The 22,174-nt window shown below is 44.3% G+C and overlaps 1 protein-coding gene across 4 annotated transcripts in view; it reads right to left on the bottom strand.

Moving 5' to 3' along the window:
* LOC142740720 (TRAF family member-associated NF-kappa-B activator-like) overlaps window positions 1-16,791 on the bottom strand; it is a 51,583-nt gene extending 34,792 nt beyond the window's left edge. Inside the window, exons 1-3 of one of the 4 annotated variants that reach the window (XM_075850133.1) lie at window positions 12,400-12,474; window positions 7,539-7,734; window positions 929-1,050 (exon numbers count right to left, since the gene is read on the bottom strand). In XM_075850133.1, coding sequence (XP_075706248.1) covers window positions 929-1,040 — 112 coding nt within the window. In that variant the 5' untranslated portion in view covers window positions 1,041-1,050; window positions 7,539-7,734; window positions 12,400-12,474. Of the gene's footprint in view, window positions 1-928; window positions 1,051-7,538; window positions 7,735-12,399; window positions 12,475-16,715 lie in introns of those variants that run through there. The other 3 variants (XM_075850134.1, XM_075850135.1, XM_075850136.1) reach the window with 3 other exon arrangements.
* Window positions 16,792-22,174: the final 5,383 nt, after the last annotated feature.

Genomic DNA, 22,174 nt, shown 5'->3' on the forward strand with positions numbered 1-22,174 from the left:
CATGGTAAAACCCCTTTAAAAGTAATGTCCGTGCAGCAATGTATGCAAAGCACTCAAAGCAGAAAAAATGTTGTTTTATTTAATTCATCAAAACATGGACATGCAACGTTTCAACCCTGTCAGGGTCTTTCTCAAACAATGCTCCACAATACTTGAGGAAGACCCTGACAGGGTTGAAATGTTGCATGTCCATGTTTTGATGAATTAAAGGGGTTGTCCGAGATAAAATGACTGTGTTAATGCCTGTAATTTATTAATGTAAATACATTTGTAATATACTTACATTTTCCAAAGTGGCCCCGTTTCCAGATGCTGCCGTGGGGTACTTGATGGGTGACCTCACTCTGGCCACTTGTTCTTCAATTATTTTCCGGGTATACGACACGTCACTTGTGACGTGCCGGGTATGGGCTGTTCTGTTATAACGCGCATGCACTGTTGTTATCTTGAGAACAGCAGGGACTGCAAAAACAGCAGGGACCAATCATGCGCATTACGGGCTGTACAGCGGAACGTATACCCGGAAAATAATTGAAAATCAACACAGCGGCCAGAGAGTGACGTCACCCGTCAAGTACCCCACGGCAGGATCTGGAAACGGGGCCACTTTGGAAAATGTAAGTATATTACAAATGTATTTACATGAATAAATTACAAGCATTAACACATATTCATTTTTATCTCGAACAACCCCTTTAAAGAAAACAAAAAATTTTCTACTTTGAGTGCTGCAGTCTCTTCTCTCTATATGGATTTGTGATCTCTTTTGGATCAGGGATACTTACCTGCGTGCACTCCCCATTAAGTTGGCATACTGCTGTTCCGTCTCCATTACAGGTTGTGCTGTTTTGCAAAGGAAACATGTCATCTTTATCTTTTATATTTTATTAATAGAATTAATGAAACCATGAAAGTATCTCTGTCTTACCGCTAGCATGAAGTTTTTTTGAAAGCAGCTTTTGGAGAAGTTCAGCCTGTTTTGAACATAAAATTTGCAACTTTTTAAATTCTTGGTACAGCTCCAAGAAAGCATCTTCCATCTTACATTACCTGAAAGGAGGAAAATAAGCAAAAGACGACTTTTAAACAAATAGTTATAACACCTCCACAGTTTTGCTATGTTCACACATCACGATTTGTTGTAGATAGAGATGAGCGAACCGGGACAACCGAACAAATCGGCAGCCACTTGTCTCTATCAATCACTGATAGAGAAAAGAGGCTGCTGATTAAAAATAAAATAAAAAGCATTTCATACGTACCCGGTCGTTGTCTTGGTGACGAGTCCCTCTTCTTCCTCCAGTCCGACCTTCTTTTCTGACGCGGCAGCCTGTGATTGGCTGCAGAGGCCGCGGCAGCCTGTGATTGGCTGCAGCGGTCACATGGGCTGTAACGTCATCTAGGAATGTCGGGCCGGATGTCGAGAGGGACGCGTCACCAAGGCAACGGCCAGGAGACCGGACTGGAGGAAGCAGAAATTTCTCGGTAAGTATGAACGTCTTTTTTTTTTTTACAGGTTTCTCTATATTCTGATCGGAATTCACTGTCCAGGGTGCTGAAACAGTTACTGCCGATCAGTTAACTCTTTCAGCACCCTGGACAGTGACTATTTACTGACGTCGCCTAGCAACGCTGCCGTAATGACGGGTGCACACATGTAGCCACCCGTCATTACGGGGCCTCATGCACACGACCGTAAAAACACCCGTTATTACGGGTCGTAATTACGACCCGAAATATCGGGCCCATAGATTTCTGTTAGCCACAGTTACCTTCCCGTTTTCTCACGGGAAGGTGCCCATGCCGTTAAAAAGATAGAACATGTTCTATTTTTTTATTTTACGGGCCGTGCTCCTATACTTTATAATGGGAGCATGGCTCGGAAAAACAACCGGCTGCCCGTGGCCGGCCGTGCTCTCATTTTTTAGGAGAGGAGCGTGCAGATTCAGTGCTGCTGTGAACTCTGCTCTTACCATTACGTAGCTCTCAGTCTGTTACCTCTCCTCCACTCCTGTCCTCAATAACACCTTCACATGATTGGCAAGTCACCACCCCGCACAAGATCCACACGCTCATCTCCTGAAATACTCTGTGCTGCCTTAAACTCTGTCCACAGAGTTTAAGGCAGCACAGAGTATTTCAGGAGAGGAGCGTGTGATTGGCTGCAGATTGGCTGCTGCGGCAGTCTGTGATTGGCTGCAGAGGCCGCGGCAGCCTGTGATTGGCTGCAGAGGCCGCGGCAGCCTGTGATTGGCTGCAGAGGCGGTCACGTGACATGCATGACCGCCACTACAGCCTGTGATTGGCTGCAGCGAGCGGCGACACGGATGAAACGTCATCGCTGGAGGCCGGACAGGAGGAATGTAAGTATGAACGTATTTTTTTTTTATTACATTAAAATTGTATTTTCCGCGCGCCGAGCATGGTACTGTCAAGGTTGCTGAAAGAGTTAGTGCAGCCCATTAACTCTTTCAGCACCCTGGACAGTACCATGCTCGGCGCACGGAAATTACAGGTTCGGTCAGAACTAGTTCGGTCCGAATCAAACTTTTTCGTGAAATTCGGCGAACTAGCCGAACCGAACTTTTCATAAGTTCGCTCATCTCTAGTTGTAGACTTTGATCCAGATTTTTGAGGCAAAGCCAGAAGTGGTTTAAAAAGGAATAAAACAATATAAAAGAAGAACTTATACTTCTTCCTTATGGATCCACTTCTGGCTCTGGCCAAAAAAAAATCTGCATCAAAATCTGCAACAAATTGCGATGTATAAATAAACATAGCCTTATTGTCATGTTCGAAAATTCCAATCAGGCTAGGAGGCATCATAATTAGAATACAGTGAACGATTTGATAAAGTGCATCTTACAGATCCTCTTTATTAAAAGGTACCTCTCTGGTGAAAGATTCCCTTTACTCTTACATATCACAGTCACTTTCTGTCTTTTTCTCTTAGGCTCTGTTCACATCTGTGTTGGGGTCCCGTTCTGACGTTCCGTCGGAGCTTTCCATCAGAACGGGACCCTGAACAGACACAAACTGACACGAACGGAAACCAGAGGTTTCCGTTTCCAACACCATTGATTTCAATGGTGACGGATCCGGTGCCCATGGTTTCCGTTTGTCTCTGTTGTGCACCGGATTAGTCGTTTTGCTGGAAGCAATAGCGTAGTCGACTACAGAACGTCAGAACGGGACCCCAACGCAGATGTGAACAGAGCCTTACTAAAACATAGAAAAAAAACAAACAAAAAAAACAAAACGTACAAATCCAAACAGTGTACAAGTTACCTGTTAGTTTTATAATTGATGAGACAGACGGAGTATTAGCTGTTGTAATTCAGTGAACATTTTGTAACTATGTAAATATAAGTCACTAGATGGAGCCTAAGAATAAGCCTATCATGTGTGACATACCTCCCAACTTTCAAGAATCACAAAGAGGGACAATCAATGCGGCGCAGTAGAATGCTCCATAGCTCCCACCATACAGTATAATGCCCCCATAGCTGCCACCATACAATTTAAAGCCAAAACAGATGCCCGCATACAGTATAATGTCCACACACATTCTCCCATGCAGTATAATGCCCATACAGATGCCCCCATGCAGTATAATGCCCAAATTCCCCCATACAGCATAATGCCTCCTTAGCTGCCCAATACAGTATAATGTCCCCTTAACTGCCCATAGTGCCAGTGCCCTTGCAGATAGTGACACAGTGCCCATGTGTATAGTGCCCATGTACCTAGTGCCAGTGTCCCCTGTAGGTAGTGCCCCTATATAGTGCCACAATGTCCATGTAGATAGTGTCCATGTAGATAGTGCCACACCCCCATAAAGATAGCGCAAGCCCCCCTGTAGATCGCACCATTGGGACTCCCTCTAGGAGCGGAATCCCCAGCCGGAGCATAGGCCTGGGATTCCGCTCCTACAGGGAAGCTTTGATGTCACTGTCCATATATGGACAGTGACGTCAGTGGCTACTCCTTTAGCGGAATCCCCGTTGCCGACTCTGGCCAGGGATTCCGCTCCAGGAGGAGCCACTGTCGTCAATGTCCATATATAGACAGTGATCTCAGGGGTTTCCTCTAGGAGCACAATCCCCGGCCAGATCATCGGCAATGGGAATTCCGCTCAAGGAGTAGCCACTAATTCTGAAGCAGGGAACCATCAGCTCCCTGCTTCAGAATTAGTTCAGAGAGGAGGAACAGAGGGAACTCCTCCACTCGCTAAGGACTCCCCGGGCACAGCGCTACTGTAAGCGCTGTGCACGACGGTACTGTCCATATATGGACAGTGATGTCAGTGTCTACTCTTTGGGCAGAATCCCCATTGCCGACTCTTGCCGGGGATTCCGCTCCAGGAGGAGCCACTGACATCAATGTCCATATATGGACAGTAACCGCAGGGGTTTCCTCTAAGAGCGGAATCCCCGGCCAGATCATCGGCAATTGGGATTCCGCTCAAGGATTAGCCACTAATTATGAAGCAGGGAACCATCAGCTCCCTGCTTCAGAATTAGTTCAGAGCGGAGGAGCAGAGGGAGCTCCTCAGCTTGCTGAGGACTCCACAGGCACAGCGCTACTGCAAGCGCTGTGCTCGGGGAAGCCCTTGACTGTACTGTTCATATATGAACAGTGACGTCAGTGGCTACTCCTTGAGCATAATTCCCGTTGCCGACTCTGGCTGGGGATTCCACTCCAAGAGTAGACACTGACGTTACTGTCCACATATGGTCAGTAACATCAAGGGTTTTCCCGAGCACAGCGATTACAGTAGCGCTGTGCCTGTGGAGTCCTCCGCGAGCGGAGGAGCTCCCTCTGCTCCTCTGCTCTGAACTAATTCTGAAGCAGGGAGCTGATGGTTCCCTGCTTCAGAATTAGTTTGACAGCGGGACATACCCCCGGCCGCCCGGGACACCGCCCGGAATCCGGGATGGTTGGGATGTATGTGTGTGATACTGTCTGCTGGGGCACTGTATCTTCTATGCTGGGGCCCTGTAATTCAGCCTATCATGTGTGATACTGTCTGCTGGGGCTCTGTATCTTCTCTCCTATGTGATACTGTCCGCTAGGGCCCTGTATCTTCTATCATGTGTGATATTGTCTGCTAGGGTCCTGTATCTCCTATCATGTGTGGTACTGTCGGCTGGGGCCCTGTAATTCAGCCTATCATGTGTGATACTGTCTGCTGGGGCCCTGTGATTCAGCCTATCATGTGTGGTACTGTCTGCTGGGGCTCTGTAATTCAGCCTATCATGTATGATACGGTCTGCTAGATCCTTGTATCTAAGCCTATCATATATTCATTAGATTAATAAATCAAACAGACAGCATGGGATCATCCCAATGCTCAACTGGTGCATTGCAGTGCAGCCTGGTGGCAAAGTGGTTAGCTGCAATGGGACAGGACTGTAAGGAGAGGGCTTTACAGTATTGGGGACAGGTCTGGCTGGAGAGGGGTAACTGTGATGCCTTTTACAGAGAACGCTGCTTTTGTCTTTCCTCTAGATTGGTAACATCACCATCCTCTAATTCTGACCAGCCCTAATCACTTGCCACCCACAACCACCAAGGGTAAGTACATTTCCTGTCCTCTATACAAATTGTAATGTGTCATTTACCAGGTAAGATTGCATCAAAGGTTAGTTGAAACATGGTACCATTCTTATAAAATGAGAAAAATATGGCTTCTTTCTTCCACAAACAGCGCCACATCTGTCAACAGGTTGGGTGTGGTATTATCCATTCCCTTCAATGGATCTAAGCTGCAATCCAACACATAACCTGTTGACAGGTGTGGTGCTGTTTTTGGAAGAAAGCAGCCAAGGTTTTCAAATCCTGGACAACCCCTTTAACTCCCACAATGTTTTGCATGTCAGCACTGACATGTCATGTACATGGACAGGCCCAAGTGCTGGGTCTCACTGCGCATGGGTGGTACATACACAATCGCAGTTAGACACTGAAACCGGGCCATGTCAGTGACACGGAGCAGATGATGAGGAGGTGGAGGGGGCGCAATATGAACCGGCACTGAGGGAAATGTAGTTGTTGGTTTTATGCAGAACTACTGACAAAAAGAAGAAGTGCAGATTCAAAACAAGCAGTGCGCCACACACCAACATACAAAAAGGTATTTATTTAAGTTTATTTCCACAAGATTTTACATCCAGTTTTGGATTTTCCAGCTGTCGGAAAACCCCTTTAAATGTTTTTCATAGCACAACTTCTTGTGTACATTCCATGTTCTGTATGCAATTCTCAGGCTGTGCTTTGTATATTCATCTCTATGTACATAGTTCATCTTGGGATCTGCATACACAGATTTGGCAATGTGAACAAAGAAAGGATGTCCCCAGTATGTCCTCCCAGGGACAGCATAGAGAAGCTTTAGCATGAGAAACATGGAATAACATGCATTTTTGCCGATGTGACATTTTGACGGGGATCAAGTGGTGCAAAGTCGCCGAAACCTTAAATGGGTTATGCAGGGACCAAAAATGACTAGCAGTGTACTCACTGCAGTATGTGAGTACACTGCTAATATACATTCCGGTCCCCTCTCACGCTGATTCTGACATTTTCATAGATATTTATAGCACTGCCGGGGGACCGGAAGTCTAATAGCACAGTCTTCTATAATAGCAGTACGACTCATCGTCTCGTGACCTACCCCACTGTACTCCATGTACTCGCTGTACTAGTGCTCCTGCTTGTACATACAGTACATTGGGGTTGGTCACATAACGAGTCATATCGTCATCGAAGAAGGCTGTGCAACTAGACTATTCCGCGGCAGCGCTATTAAAATCTATGAAAATTTCAGAATCAGCGCGACGGAGGACCGGAATGTATATTAGCAAGTGTATTCACATGCTACAGTGAGCACACTGCTAATAATTTATGGTCCCCACATAACTCCTTTAAGGTGGCAATGAAGGAAAGCAATGAGATTAATACAAAGAAAACTTTATATTACAATAGCATAGCAGATTTTATGTAATTTGATCTGAGGAATTATGTAAGGGGATATTGGAGTGGTTGTTCACTTTGGAGAATACTGTTTAGAAGCATCCCCAGAGGTTAAAATGGTCACAGATTATCCCACTACTCAATCTCCCCCCCACCAGCAATCAGCTGTATCTCTCAGTGATATCAGTGGCGAGTGTTCAGTTCCCATGCAGTGCCACCGCAGGAGAAATAAAGCATTACACGGTCCTCATTGAAATCAATGGGCTGTCTGTGAGATGCATGGACAAGCTGGGTCTTCGAAAGTAAAGGCTGCTCTATAGAAGAGCTTACAGTGGCACAATTATCACCTAAAATAAGTTATAGAAGACAGATAGGTTTTTTGTATTGAGAGACAAGGACATGTTCTAATTATTTCAAACATATGAGACTTTATGTATAATAATCCAATGTCAATGCATAGCACCTATGTAAGTGATCAGTGATCAGATTTATACTTGTATGGTGATGGGTCCCCTTCTGGAGTACTGCGGAGTGATAGAGAAATATGGACAAATCACACTTACCTCTTAAATCCCAAACTCTGCGAATCTTCAGTTTTTACTGGCCCTGTAAAAATGCTGATTTTATATGTAGATGTGTCCAGGAGCCGCCGTGCAATGAAGAAGAGGCGTGCGTTATTTAATAAGTTAGGAGTTTCCTACATGTTTGTGAGTTCCATACACTGCAGCTTGCAGAGTCTCTTTGCTTGCTGTGAACCTGCTGTTGCAATAGAACAAGTTCAGAGAGGAGTCTGCTGTACTAATGGGAATTTCCCAACTGCATTACAATGAATGTGAAACCTACAACCCCCACAAAAACAGGAAACTTAAAAACTTTCTTGATAACCATGCCTGCCCTTGTGAAATGAATTCCCTCAAGTCTCATTGAGAGTGCTGAGGCCCCGGACAGAGACCTGCCAACATTTTTACAGGTAGTTAAAGGGGTTCCCCAATTGCCAGTAAAAAGTATTAGGGTCAGAGGCCGAAATTTAGTGGCTCTCACTGTTGCCATTTCTTCAAATCAATCACAGTGCCTTGTCATGAAAGCCACTCGTATATTCTTAGTCACACTACAGCGGTCTTGAAAACACTACGATGTAGCAGAGTTGAATTTGGCCTAACTTTTTTTTAAATTGATTTAGCTCTCTGTATTAGGTTATAGGGGTTTACCCATGAGAGACATTTATGACATATCCACAGAATGTGTCATAAATGTCAGATAGATGCGGGTCCCACCGCTGGGACCCGCACCTATCTCTAGAACGGGGCCCCTAAACCCTGTTCTGCCGCTTTTTGTTACGGCTGAACCAGGTGAATTCCAACTATGAAAAAGGTTATATGGTCGGGAGTTACGAAAACAGCATAGCTCGCGGAGCTACGTTGTTTCCGTAAGTCCCATAGACTTGAATGGTAGTTACGGAAACAGTGTAGCTCGCATGCTACGCTGCTTCCGTAACTGCCATTCACTACTATGGGAGTTACGGAAACAGGACAGCTCAGCGAGATAAGCGGTTTCCGTAACTCCCGACCATATAACTAGGAAGTGGCCGTGAGGGAGCGAGAGCAGACAAAAGTAGAACGGGGTTTATGGCCCCGTTCTAGAGATAGGCGCGGGTCCCAGAGGTGGGACCCGCATCTATCTGACATTTATGGCACATCCTGTGGATATGTCATAAATGTCTCTCATGGGAAAACCCCTTTAAGTCAGTAGGTTTAACTGCAGACAATGGCAAAACCACAGATATCGCAAACACACACACTGAATTTATCCAAATGACAAACTTAGCTCTGCTGCATTAGAAAATTTAGCTCAGACTCGTCAGTATTTTGGACTTTTCAGTTTACGGATTATACCCGCGTGATGCTGAAGGGGATTTGACATTTAAAGGAAAAAATAAAATACAATTTCTTTTGCTCCAAGGTCCTTGTAAATTAATATATTTGCCCAGTCGTGTACAATAGTGTATACTTTAGGGTATGTACACATTTATTATAAAAAAATTATTGTATTGCTACAATGCGTTTCAATGAGAGGGGTGAAATATAAGGTGAAACCCACAACAAAATCCACAGCAAAATCCGCATGTTTTTCTATGTTCTGTGTGGATGTACACATGCAGTTTTTGTTGTGCAATTTGAGGTGCAGTTTTGATGCAGGTTTTTGGAGACAAAGCCAAGGGTGGATTCAAAAGGGGAGTACAAAGGAAAGACTTAGGGCTCGTCCACACGTAACGGAATTGCTGCGTATTTTCCATCCGGAATTGCGGACGGAAAATATGCAGCAAAATACAGTAGCAGCAAAGTGGGTGAGATTTAACAAATCTCATCCACACGCTGCGTAAATATTCCGAGCAGAGATTGACCTCTGGTGCATATTTTTTGTACCTCAGCTAGTCAATTTCTGTTGCAGAAAGTGGACTGAATTGCTGCATTGTTCAGAGGGGATGTCACCATATCCAAACATTGTAATAAACGCAGCAAAATCCGCAAGAAATGGTGCGTTTTTGCCGCAGCGGAAATCCTGCTAGTTTCAACGGAATTGCTGCAGAAATTTTACGTGTGGACAAGACATTATAGGTTTCTTTCCTGTTGGATCCACTCCTGGCTTTGACGCAAAAAAACAGCATTTAAAAAACTACACCAAAAACTGCATGTGTGAAATTAATTCAGCGTTAGGCCAGAATAACAGACAGTGTTGAAGCGGTTTTTGAAAAATTTAAAAAAGTTTTTTCTGCCATTATTAGTGGTGTTTTTAATTTAGTGACATTTGTACATGCTATTTTTGTTATGTTTCTGAAGTCCTGTAGAGAAGCCTATGGGAAAACACCTGAAAAAATGTCAGACCCAGAGCATGCTGCGATTGTAAAAAATACACCACGGACTACATAATTGCCTAAAAAACACCACAAACAAAAATGCAGTGTATGCAGTGCTTTTTATATTTTACTATAGGACTTTAATGGAACATCTGGCTGAATAAAAAAAAAAGCACCCCGAAAATGCTAAAACCCTCATTAAAGGACAGGTGTCGCGAATTTATTTATTTTTTATAGAAATTTGCTTTAAGGGCATGACCAGACGTGGCGTATTTTTTCCGCCACTGTCCGCATCAATGCCGCACATAATCTGCGTTGCAGATTCTGTTGCGGCTTTGCCTAAAATGGGCATTAAATTGATGCGGACTAGCCGTTGCGTATTGAGGTGAAAGTACTTTCCCCTCTTTCTATCAGTGCAAGATAGAGAGAAGGGACAGCCCTTCCCTAGTAAAAGTACAAGAAATTCATACTTACCCGGCCGTTGCCTTGATGACGCGTCCCTCTCTTGACCTCCCTGGATGACGCAGCAGTCCATGTGACCGCTGCAGTCTGTGATTGGCTGCAGCCGTCACTTGGACTGAAACGTCATCCCGGGAGGCCGGACTGGAGGAAGAAGCAGGGAGTTCTCGGTAAGTAGGAACTTCTATTTTTTTTACAGGTTGATGTATATTGTGCTCGGAAATCACTGTCCAGGGTGCTGAAACAGTTACTGCCGATCGTTTAACTCTTTCAGCACCCTGGACAGTGACTATTTACTGACGTCGCCTAGCAACGCTCCCGTAATTATGGGTGCACACACGTAGTCACCCGTAATTACGGGAGCCCCATTGACTTCTATGGGCCTTAACGTGCCGTAATAACGGCCCGTGATTACGGGCGTTTTTACGTTAGTGTGCATGGGGCTTCAGTCTGCCTGTAGACCTAGAAATACATAGGTCCAGAATGAAGAAATATCATGTTTGTAAAACAAATACGCTACGCAGCGCACATAACATCTGCGGACTTCATTGCGGAATTTAGACTCTCCATTGAAGTCAATGGAGAAATTCCGCAATGAGTCCGCAACAAGTCCGCTACACGTCCGCAACGTGTAAACGAAAAAGGTGTGGAAAGCTATGGAGAAACGTGTACGCTGCGGATTTCCACAGCGGACTGTCCGCAGCAGAATTCCACAGCAATTCCACCACGTCTGGTCATGCCCTACGTGTTATTAAAATAAATTTTATTTATTTGTGTTTTTGTGTTTTACTTTTTTATTTTTTCTTACTTTTACTTCACTATGGGGGCTGCCATTTTTTTTTTTCCATCTCTGTATGTGTCGATTAACGACACATACAGAGATGGAATACGGCACATACGACCCCATAGCGAATGCGAACGGGAGCCGTTCCATTCACTATAGTGTACGCTGTCTGTGTGGGAACGGCGCATGCGCCGCTCCCACACAGTCCAAAAGGAAGGTCTTCGGCCGAGAGACATCCGGCGTCATTTTCATGTGGACCGGAAGCCGCGGCCGGACAGTAAGATGACTACTTCCGGTCGCGGCTTCCGGACATATGTTCAGAAGCAAGGACTAGGAGCGGAGGGAGCGGACGGAGCGGCGGCAGGAGCAGGTAAGTTATGTTTGTGCGTGTTATACTGTGTGATTACCACTGTATCTAGCCTCCTACACTGTGCATTCGCTCAAAAAATGGCAGCACACAGTGTAGGAGGTTTGAACATTCAACCCCCTTCTTTCTCCTGGCACTAGACTGGATAAAGGAGGGGGCATTGTTTGAGCAACTAGAGCGAGTGTGTCTTCTCCAATTTTGCAGCATAAAGCAATGAGGTTGCTTTACCACATGCCAATGCTGCAATTTTGGGAATTGCTCCCTCTAGTGACCAGCACATGGAAATGTTATAAATTAGAATCTAATTTATAATATTTCCTGACTTGTGAAAAAATGAAAAAAATTAGAACAATGTGTAATCATGTATATACTAACTGTTTAACAAAAAAAAAAATTCTAGCGACACATTCCCTTTAAAAATGCAACAAAATGCTGTGTGTAAATCTAGACCAAAAACCGCTTGTGTGATCCTGGCCTAAGACCTCCTTCACACATAGATATTGTCAGGGTTTTTTCTGGTGCTTTTGAAGTCCTATAGAGAAGCCTATGGGAAAACAAAGAAACGCCATACCCAGAGCATGCTGCGTTTTGAAAAAACACTACTGACCATAAAAAGCAGCAATGCCACAAACCAAAACACAGTTGTATGTAGAGCTTTTTATATTTCACTATAGGTTTAATGGAACATCCGGCTACACTAAAAAAAAAAACACAAAAAAATGCTGCTAAAAACACCATTAAAACAACACGAAGAACGCAGCAAAAAGCTCTGTGTGTGTGAATCCTGCCTTAGGCCGGGTTCCCATGGGTCTGATACGCTGAGTAAAACTACACAGCGTATCCGACCTGGAACCCATAGCACATTCCATTTGAAAAACCGCACCACATGGTGGTGTAGTTTTTCAGGCAGAATTTTCGCTGCAGAAAGTAGAACTATAAAAAAAAAACGTTCATACCTACCCCGGCCGCAGTCATGGCGACGTGTCCCTCTGCTGACATGTAGTCGGCCTCCCGGGTTGACGCTACAGCCCATGTAACCACTGCAGCCTGTGATTGGCTGCTGCAGTCACATGGAATGAAACGTCATCTCAGGAGGCCGGCCTGGAAGAAGAACAGAATGACAACGCCAGGGTTGTAAGTATAAGCTTATTTTTTTCTGAGTTGCGATTTTTGCTGCAGAATCTATTCGATTCCACCGCAAGAGTCGCAACACTTGGCTATTTGTTGTGGGTTTTACATCCCCATTGAATTCAATGGCGAAAACCTGCAACAGAAAAGCAATGAAAATGCAGCATAAATTGACATGCAGTAGATTTAAAATCCGCACCGCAGGTCAATTTATGAAGATTTTTGCGGCATTTTTTTTTCGCAGCGTGGGCATAAGATTTTTAAAATATCATTCACTTTGCTACTACTTTAAATGCTGCAGAATTTCTGCACAGAATTCCGTTGCGTAAATTCTGCAGCGTTTACGCTACGTTAGGGTGTATTTACATGAGTCATTTTTGTTGTGGTTTTTAGCACGATTTTGTGCCACAGTTTTTGTAATTGAAGCAAAACCTTGTCATTTTTAAAAAAAACGTGGTTTTTGCCACAAAAAAATGCAAGAAAAATCACTAATGTACATGCTTCCTAAAGAAGGGCTTCTAAATCTTTTTCTAATGAGGCTTCATCTGCCAGAACATGATGATACCTGGGTCCTACTTTTAGTCAAAGTCCACGGCAAAATAAAAAATGCATCTCCTTTTTTTTAATCTTTTATTTGTAAACTCAGTACAACATTAAAAGTGTCAAATATGTCGCTCAACCAGAAAGTCCTGAGCAGCGTATAATCACTTGTGTCAAAATTGCCTCCCCAGCTGCGCCTCACCATCAGTCAGGGCCGGTTATAGACAAAGTGTTGCCCTGGGCAAAGTTAAAAGTGGGGCTCCAAATGCAAAATTATTGTATTAATAATGCAGTCAATTCAGAAGTCGGTGTGCAGAGAACTGCATCACTGATTTCTAGCGCGTCCAGGAGTGTTGCAAGCCCGAAAGCATATGTCCCCCCTCTTACACAAAAAAAATGATCTATATACATATATTATTAAATCATACAACTATACCAGATGGAATATTACCTGTATACTGTTACTGAAGAATACCTCCACACCATAACCACAGTGACTGAATAATCCCCCCATACTGTTACTGAATACTGCCACACCATAATCACATAGTGACAGACTAATACCCCTATACTGTTACTGAATAATACCGCCACACCATAACCACAGTGACTGAATAATACCGCCATACTGTTACTGAATACCGCCACACCATAATCACATAGTGACTGACTAATACCCCTATACTGTTACTGAATAATACCGCCACACCATAACCACAGTGACTGAATAATACCGCCATACTGTTACTGAATACCGCCACACCATAATCACATAGTGACTGACTAATACCCCTATACTGTTACTGAATAATACCTCTACACCATAACCACAGTGACTGAATAATACCCCCATACTGTTACTGAATACCGCCACACCATAATCACATAGTGACTGACTAATACCCCTATACTGTTACTGAAGAATACCTCCACACCATAATCCCATAGTGACTGAATAATCCCCCCATACTGTTACTGAATACCGCCACACCATAATCACATAGTGACTGACTAATACCCCTATACTGTTACTGAAGAATACCTCCACACCATAATCCCATAGTGACTGAATAATCCCCCCATACTGTTACTGAATACCGCCACACCATAATCACATAGTGACTGACTAATACCCCTATACTGTTACTGAATACTGCCACACCATAATCACATAGTGACAGACTAATACCCCTATACTGTTACTGAATACTGCCACACCATAATCACATAGTGACAGACTAATACCCCTATACTGTTACTGAATAATACCGCCACACCATAACCACAGTGACTGAATAATACCGCCATACTGTTACTGAATACCGCCACACCATAATCACATAGTGACTGACTAATACCCCTATACTGTTACTGAATAATACCTCTACACCATAACCACAGTGACTGAATAATACCCCCATACTGTTACTGAATACCGCCACACCATAATCACATAGTGACTGACTAATACCCCTATACTGTTACTGAAGAATACCTCCACACCATAATCCCATAGTGACTGAATAATCCCCCCATACTGTTACTGAATACCGCCACACCATAATCACATAGTGACTGACTAATACCCCTATACTGTTACTGAATAATACCGCCACACCATAATCCCATAGTGACTGAATAATCCCCCCATACTGTTACTGAATACCGCCACACCATAATCACATAGTGACTGACTAATACCCCTATACTGTTACTGAATAATACCTCTACACCATAACCACAGTGACTGAATAATACCGCCATACTGTTACTGAATAATACCGCCATACTGTTACTGAATAATACCTCTACACCATAACCACATAGTGACTGAATAATACCTCTATACTGTTACTGAATAATACCCCTACACCATAACCACATAGTGACCGAATAATACCCCCATACTGTTACTGAATAATACCCCCATACAGGGGCGTAGCTAAAGGCTCATGGGCCCTGGTGCAAAAGTTCTTCTTGGGCCCCCCCCCCCCCCAAATTTCTTCTCATGGTCGACGCTCAGCAGCTTTCAGCTGCATCAATGGGTCTCCTAAGTGACTCAATGATGCAACACTAGCTGCCAGGGGCGTCACTAAGGTCTTAAAATATCAGGGGCAATATACAAATATATATGAGACAGCATATCTATAGCACTACGACCCTATAGATATTGATAGGATTAGCTACATTGGCTCAGCAGACAGTATCACACATGATAGGCTTAGATACAGGGCCCATTCACTGCGCTGGACCCCGGAAACGTAAGTATAAGAATTGTTTTGCTTTTTTGTGTTACAAATTCTTTTTGGGTTTGTGTTTTTTTACAGGTTCGGATGTTGGACTACTTTGATGGCGCCGTTTTTTTATTCTCAATAAAATGGTTAATGAGGGTTCTGTGTTTTTTTTTAATTTCAATAAAATATTTTTTCTGTATATTTGTATTTTTTTAAAACTTTATTACTAACGCCTTTGTAATTGTCGCCCCCACACAACCCTCATTAACCATTTTATTCAAAATAAAAAAAGCTGTCATCGAAGTAGTCCTCGAATCCGACGTAGTCCAATGACCGAACCTGCAAAAAAACACAAGCAAACAAAAAAAACATTAGTAACACACATTGTAGGCTTAGATACAGGGTCCAGCAGACAGGATCACACATGGGCCATGTATCTAAGCCTACCATGTAGTTGGCTTAGATACAGTGCCTAGCAGACACCCGCCGGGACCCCGGCTAATCAGCTATTTTGAAGGGGGAGCAGTGCTCGTACGAGCATTGCTTCCCCTTCATTCCGGTCACTTGTTCACTCTGTGAAACGCTGACACACCGCGATTGGATAAGAGATAGATAGATAGATAGATAGATAGATAGATAGATAGATAGATAGATAGATAGATAGATAGATGTATTGTAGATAGATAGATAGATAGATAGATAGATAGATAGATAGATAGATAGATAGATGTATTGTAGATAGATAGATAGATAGATAGATAGATAGATAGATAGATAGATAGATAGATAGATAGATAGATAGATAGATAGATAGATAGATATGAGATAGATAGATAGATATGAGATAGATAGATAGATAGATAGATAGATAGATAGATAGATAGATAGATAGATAGATAGATAGATAGATAGATAGATAGATAGATAGATAGATAGATAGATAGATATGAGATAGATTAGATAGATAGATAGATAGATAGATGTATTGTAGATAGATATGAGATGGATAGATAGATAGATAGATAGATAGATAGATAGATAGATAGATAGATAGATAGATAGATAGATGTATTGTAGATAGATATGAGATAGATAGATAGATAGATAGATAGATAGATAGATAGATAGATAGATAGATAGATAGATAGATAGATAGATAGATAGATAGATAGATAGATAGATAGATAGATAGATAGATGTATTGTAGATAGATATGAGATGGATAGATAGATGTATTGTAGATAGATATGAGATGGATAGATAGATATACTTTGTCTGTTATGCTAAACAGTCAGCCCTGAAGTGTGACTGCTCAGCATGACAGACTTAAACACAATGAAGGGGTTAATAGCTGCATTACTAGTAGTTACTTACATACATCGGGTGTGGGGTCAGAGAGCAGCAGGAATCAGGATTCCGGGGAGGAGCCGGCACACACACGATCTTCTTGCTGCAGCCATTCCTTTCCCTCTGCACAGGCCACGAGGAAGAGGGAAACAGCTAGAAGCGAGCTGATTGGGTGGACAGCACAGTGGGCGGGTAAGAGTCTTCCCCCTCCGTGCAATGACTATTTCACCGCTGAGCTGCCACCAATGCTTTAAAATACATTGCTGGGTCTCTTTTGTACCCCAGCAGGGACCCAGCAATGCAGAGGAATCATTGTAGCACTACTGTGCTACTGTGGTGAGGGGGGCCTGCGGGCCCCCCCTAGCTGGGGGCCCGGTCGCAGTTGCGACCGCTGCGACCCCTATAGCTACGCCACTGCCCCCATACAGTTACTGAACACAACTCACTATTATAAGACTAATTTTGCCAATAATACAATATAAGGTCTAAATAATACAGCCACACCATAACCACATAGTGACTGAATAATACCCCCATACTGTTACTGAATAATACCGCCACACCATAACCACATAGTGACTGAATACCCCCATACTGTTATTAAATAATACCGCTACACCATAACCACATAGTGACTGAATAATACCCCCATACTGTTACTGAATAATACTGTCACACCATAACCACATAGTGACTTAATAATACCCCCATACTGTTACTGAATAATACCGCCACATCATAACCACATAGTGACCAAATAATACCCCCATACTGTTACTGAATAATACCCCCCATACAGCTACTGAACACAACTCACTATTATAAGACTAATATTGCCAATAATAATACAATATAAGTCTAAATAATAGAGCCACACCATATCCACATAGTGACTGAATAATACCCCCATACTGTTACTAAATAATACCTCCACACCATAACCACATAGTGACTGAATAATACCGCCATACTGTTACTGAATAATACTGCCACACCATAACCACATAGTGACTGACTAATACCCCATACTGTTACTGAAGAATACTGCCACACCATAACCACAGTTACTGAATTATACCCCCATAATGTTACTGAATAATACCTCCACACAATAACCACATAGTAACTGTATAATACCCCCATACTGTTACTGAATAATACTTCCACACCATAACCACATAGTGACTGAATAAAACCCACATACTGTTACTGAATAATACCGCCAGCCCATAACCACATAGTGATGGAATAATACTCCCGTAGTGTTACTGAATAATACCTCCACACCATAACCACATAGTGACTGAATAATACCCCCATACTGTTACTGAATAATACCCCCATACAGTTACTGAACACAACACACTATTATAAGACTAATATTGCCAATAATAATACAATATAAGGTCTAAATAATACAGCCACACCATAACCACATAGTGATTGAATAATACCCCCATACTGTTACTGAATAATACCGCCACACCATAAACACATAGTGACCGAATAGCACCCCCATACTGTTACTGAATAAAACCCCCAGACAGTTACTGAACACAACTCACTATAAGACTAATTTTGCCAATAATACAATATAAGGTCTAAATAATACAGCCACACCATACGATATAAGTGATTACAGCACATATATATCCAGTGACTCACTGGTGATATTTTCTCTCATTAGAGTCATTCCCTTTCCCTTTTTTTCTCCATCCAACCCAGACCACTTTGACAACTTATTCCAGCCATAACTTATCTCTGCAGAAATTGACACATAGAAATGTTGGTTTCTCGCTTTTCCAGTGGCCTCCCCACCTATACCCCATCCTCTAAACAAACTCGTAATCCACAGTGCCCCAGATGGTAACACTGATCCCTTAGTACTCGACACTATAAAAGTGTCCCATCAGTAGCCGTGCCCCCACACAGTAATATTGACCCCTTTGTACACCCTGTAGATAGTGTCACAGTGCCAATACGGATAGTGCCCCAGCGTCCCCCGTAGATAGCGCCACACACGGCCCCCTGTAGATAGCGCCACACACGGCCACCTGTAGATAGCGCCACACACGGCCCCCTGTAGATAGCGCAACACACAGCCCCCTGTAGATAGCGCCACACACAGCCCCCTGTAGATAGCGCCACACACGGCCCCCTGTAGATAGTGACACACACGGCCCCCTGTAGATAGTGACACACAGCCCCCTTGTAGATATTGCCATATAGCCCCATTCTTATAGATAGTGCCACACAGCCCCACTTATGGATAGTGCCTCACAGACCCCCTGTATAGTGCCACACAGCCCAACACTTGTAGATAGGGTCACACAGCCCCCCTTGTAGATAGTGCCACAGCTCCCTGTGGATAGCGCCACACACAACCCCCTGTAGATAATTCCACACAGTCTCCTCTTGTAGATAGTACCACAAAGCCCCCCTCTTGTAGATAGAGCCACACAGTCCCCCCTTTAGTAGGTAGTGCCACACAGCCCCCCTCTTGTAGATAGCGCCACACAAAGCCCCCTGTAGATATTGCCACACACAGCCGCCTGTAGGTAGTGCCACACACAGCTGCCTGTAGGTAGTGCCACACACGACCCACTGTAGATAGTGCCATACAGCCCCCTCTTGTAGATAGTGCCACACAGCTCCCCCCTTGTAGATAGCGCCTGTAACGTCCATGGCCCGTCATTCTGACTTACCCCTCGACGGCCGTGGCCATGGACCTGTGTGTTCTCTGCTGCATCGTCCTCCAGTGAGGCGCCGGCACTCACTTCCTGGCATGGAGACTGTCTCCTGGAGGACGCGCGCGCCCTTAAAGGGCCAGTGAGCGCATAACTACAGGAAGTCTGCAATCAAGCCCTGAATGTTACTGGAATATAAAAGGGGCTCTGCCCTCTAGTTCTTTGCCTGAGTGTTGTTCGTCACCCAAATTTTTTCGTGCTAATGGTCTCCTAGTGTCTTCCAGTTTCAAGTGTTCCCTATTTCCTGTATCCTGTATCCCGTGCTATCCAGATCTATTACTGTGCTGAGCTGTTGCCGTGTTGTGCTGCATTCCACGCCTGTTCCGCTACTCCACACCCGACGTCTACCTGCCACCTGGTCCCAGTCTAGCCTGCCTTGCTACTGTCCGAGTTGCCACAGGTACCCTTTCTGTTCTATAGACTCTGTACTTTACCTGTTTGGTCAGCTGCCATCCCGTTACGCGGTACGGCCCAGTGGGTCCACACCCCGCATCGTGACAGTACGCTCAGGCCATGCACTCTGCTGGTCAATTCAATGGCATGTCACCCTCCCAAGCCATGCAGGTGGACCTGCAGGATCTCCGAGCAAGACAGGATCAACTTCTTGTGGCAGTGGACTCCATGGCACAGCACCTAGGGACACTAGCTGCTACCCTTCCTGCCTCTATGCAAGCTCCTCAGTTCCGGCTCGGATACTCGGTTCGCGCTGCCATTACCTTCTCGGTTCTATCGAGCCGCAAGTTAGTGCCGGGGGTTTCTGAACCAATGCTATATCCATTTTACCCTGCACGCCCGAGCATTTCCGTCGGAAGTCACTGTCCAGGGTGCTGAAACCGTTACTGCCGATCGTTTAACTCTTTCAGCACCCTGGACAGTGACTATTTACTGACGTCGCCTAGCAACGCTCCCGTAATTACGGGTGCACACACGTAGTCACCCGTAATTACGGGAGCCCCATTGACTTCTATGGGCCTGAACGTGCCGTAATAATGGCCCATGATTACGGGCGTTTTTACGTTAGTGTGCATGGGGCTTCAGTCTGCCTGTAGACCTAGAAATACATAGGTCCGGCGTCGGACGGAACCAAGATCGCCTTCATCGTGTCTCTACTTGCTGCCAAGGCCCTGGCATGGGCAAACCCTATCTGGGAGCATCAGGGACCTGAGACCCAAGACTTCCAGGGGTTTGTGCCGTTATTCTGGACTGTATTCGAGGAGCCAGGACGAGTCGTGTCGGCAGACACTGCTATCTTTAACCTTCGCCAGGAGGACACCTCCGTGGGCGAATACACCATCCAGTTCCAGACCCTGGCAGGAGAACTATCCTGGAACAATGAGGCCTTGGTGGCATCCTTTTGGCATGGTCTATCGCCCCAGATCAAGAATGAACTTGCTGCTCGAGATCTGCCACCCGCCTTGGACGACCTGATTCTGCTTGACACTCGGGTAGACATAAGGCTGAGGGAGAGCTCTCATGAGGTTCTTCAGGAGAGATGGCCACCTAAACTGGCACCTAACTTCCAGCAACCCCTCTTGCCTCCTTCTACTGCTTTGCCCGAGGTTCCGATGCAAGTGGATCGGCAAAAATTGTCCGTCCAGGAGAAAAAGCGCAGGCGCACCTCTGTACTCTGTTTATATTGCGGCCTCGTTGCCAATGTCGTGCGTCTGTGTCCTCAGAAGCAAAAAAAACCAGCGCCTAGGTTTGGTTGGAGAGACAACCCTGGGCGCCACTGCATTTAATCGAGAACTCTCCTCCAGACTGTTCATTCCCGTAACCATCATTAATGGCGAGAGGCCCCATCCAGTCCCTGCCTACCTGGACTCTGGATCTGCAGCCAATTTCATCTGCCAAGACCTTGTGGATCTTCTTCAGTTGCCCACTGTGCATGGATTCTGTCTCAGCGTCCTATAGGCTTCAGGCTTAACATGGCCTGTAGCCTACTGAAACGCAGATCAGGGAGCTGCTCTGCCTTAGTATTCAATTGTATCTGCGTCCCGGTGTTAGTGACTCCACCGGTAATGAGGGCCCCACCAATGTTATGTGAGGAATGGCATGGGCCCCCTCATGCCCCATAGAAGCTACTATGGATGCTATAGTGGGCAGGGGGCTCTGAGAGGATGGGAGCCCTGGGCAATTACCCAGTTTGCCCCCCTAACGCCGGCACTGCCATCAGTCTGTGGGCGCCTTCCCAGTGATGCCCGCCTCACACTTTGAGAAGCACTGCTTTAAATAATTTAATTGTATAAAAACACATTTCAGGGTTAAATGGCAAACAATTTTGTCTTCATATAGTATGTTTATTTTGGGGGATTGGGACTGTACTATACTGTGTTCTGGATAAAGGGTCAGGCTTGACAACCGTCTGACACATAAAAAAAATAAACTTTTGCTAAACTTTTGTAATAAAAAAAACCTTATACATTTAGACAATGTCCATCGACAAGAGTGGATATGTTCATATTAGTATCTTTGCAACAGACATATATTACTTATCTTTATGATTCATTTTTGGTTTTCAAATCTATCCATAAAAACTTTTCTGTCCGTGATTTATGGCTAAGTTGTCCAGAAAATTAAAAAAGTTACATCATTGTTCTGGATATTCAGGAATGTTTTATATGTTACCTTTGTGGAAAGTATTTTATACGTCTCATTTTTATAATGTGTATGGATAATACAGTTGGCTGAACTTGTCCTTGTCCGTATAGTCAATGGAGTCCATCGGCAACCGACAGTGTT

This window comes from Rhinoderma darwinii, chromosome 2 (genome assembly GCF_050947455.1).
Source record: "Rhinoderma darwinii isolate aRhiDar2 chromosome 2, aRhiDar2.hap1, whole genome shotgun sequence".
NCBI lineage: Eukaryota > Metazoa > Chordata > Amphibia > Anura > Rhinodermatidae > Rhinoderma > Rhinoderma darwinii.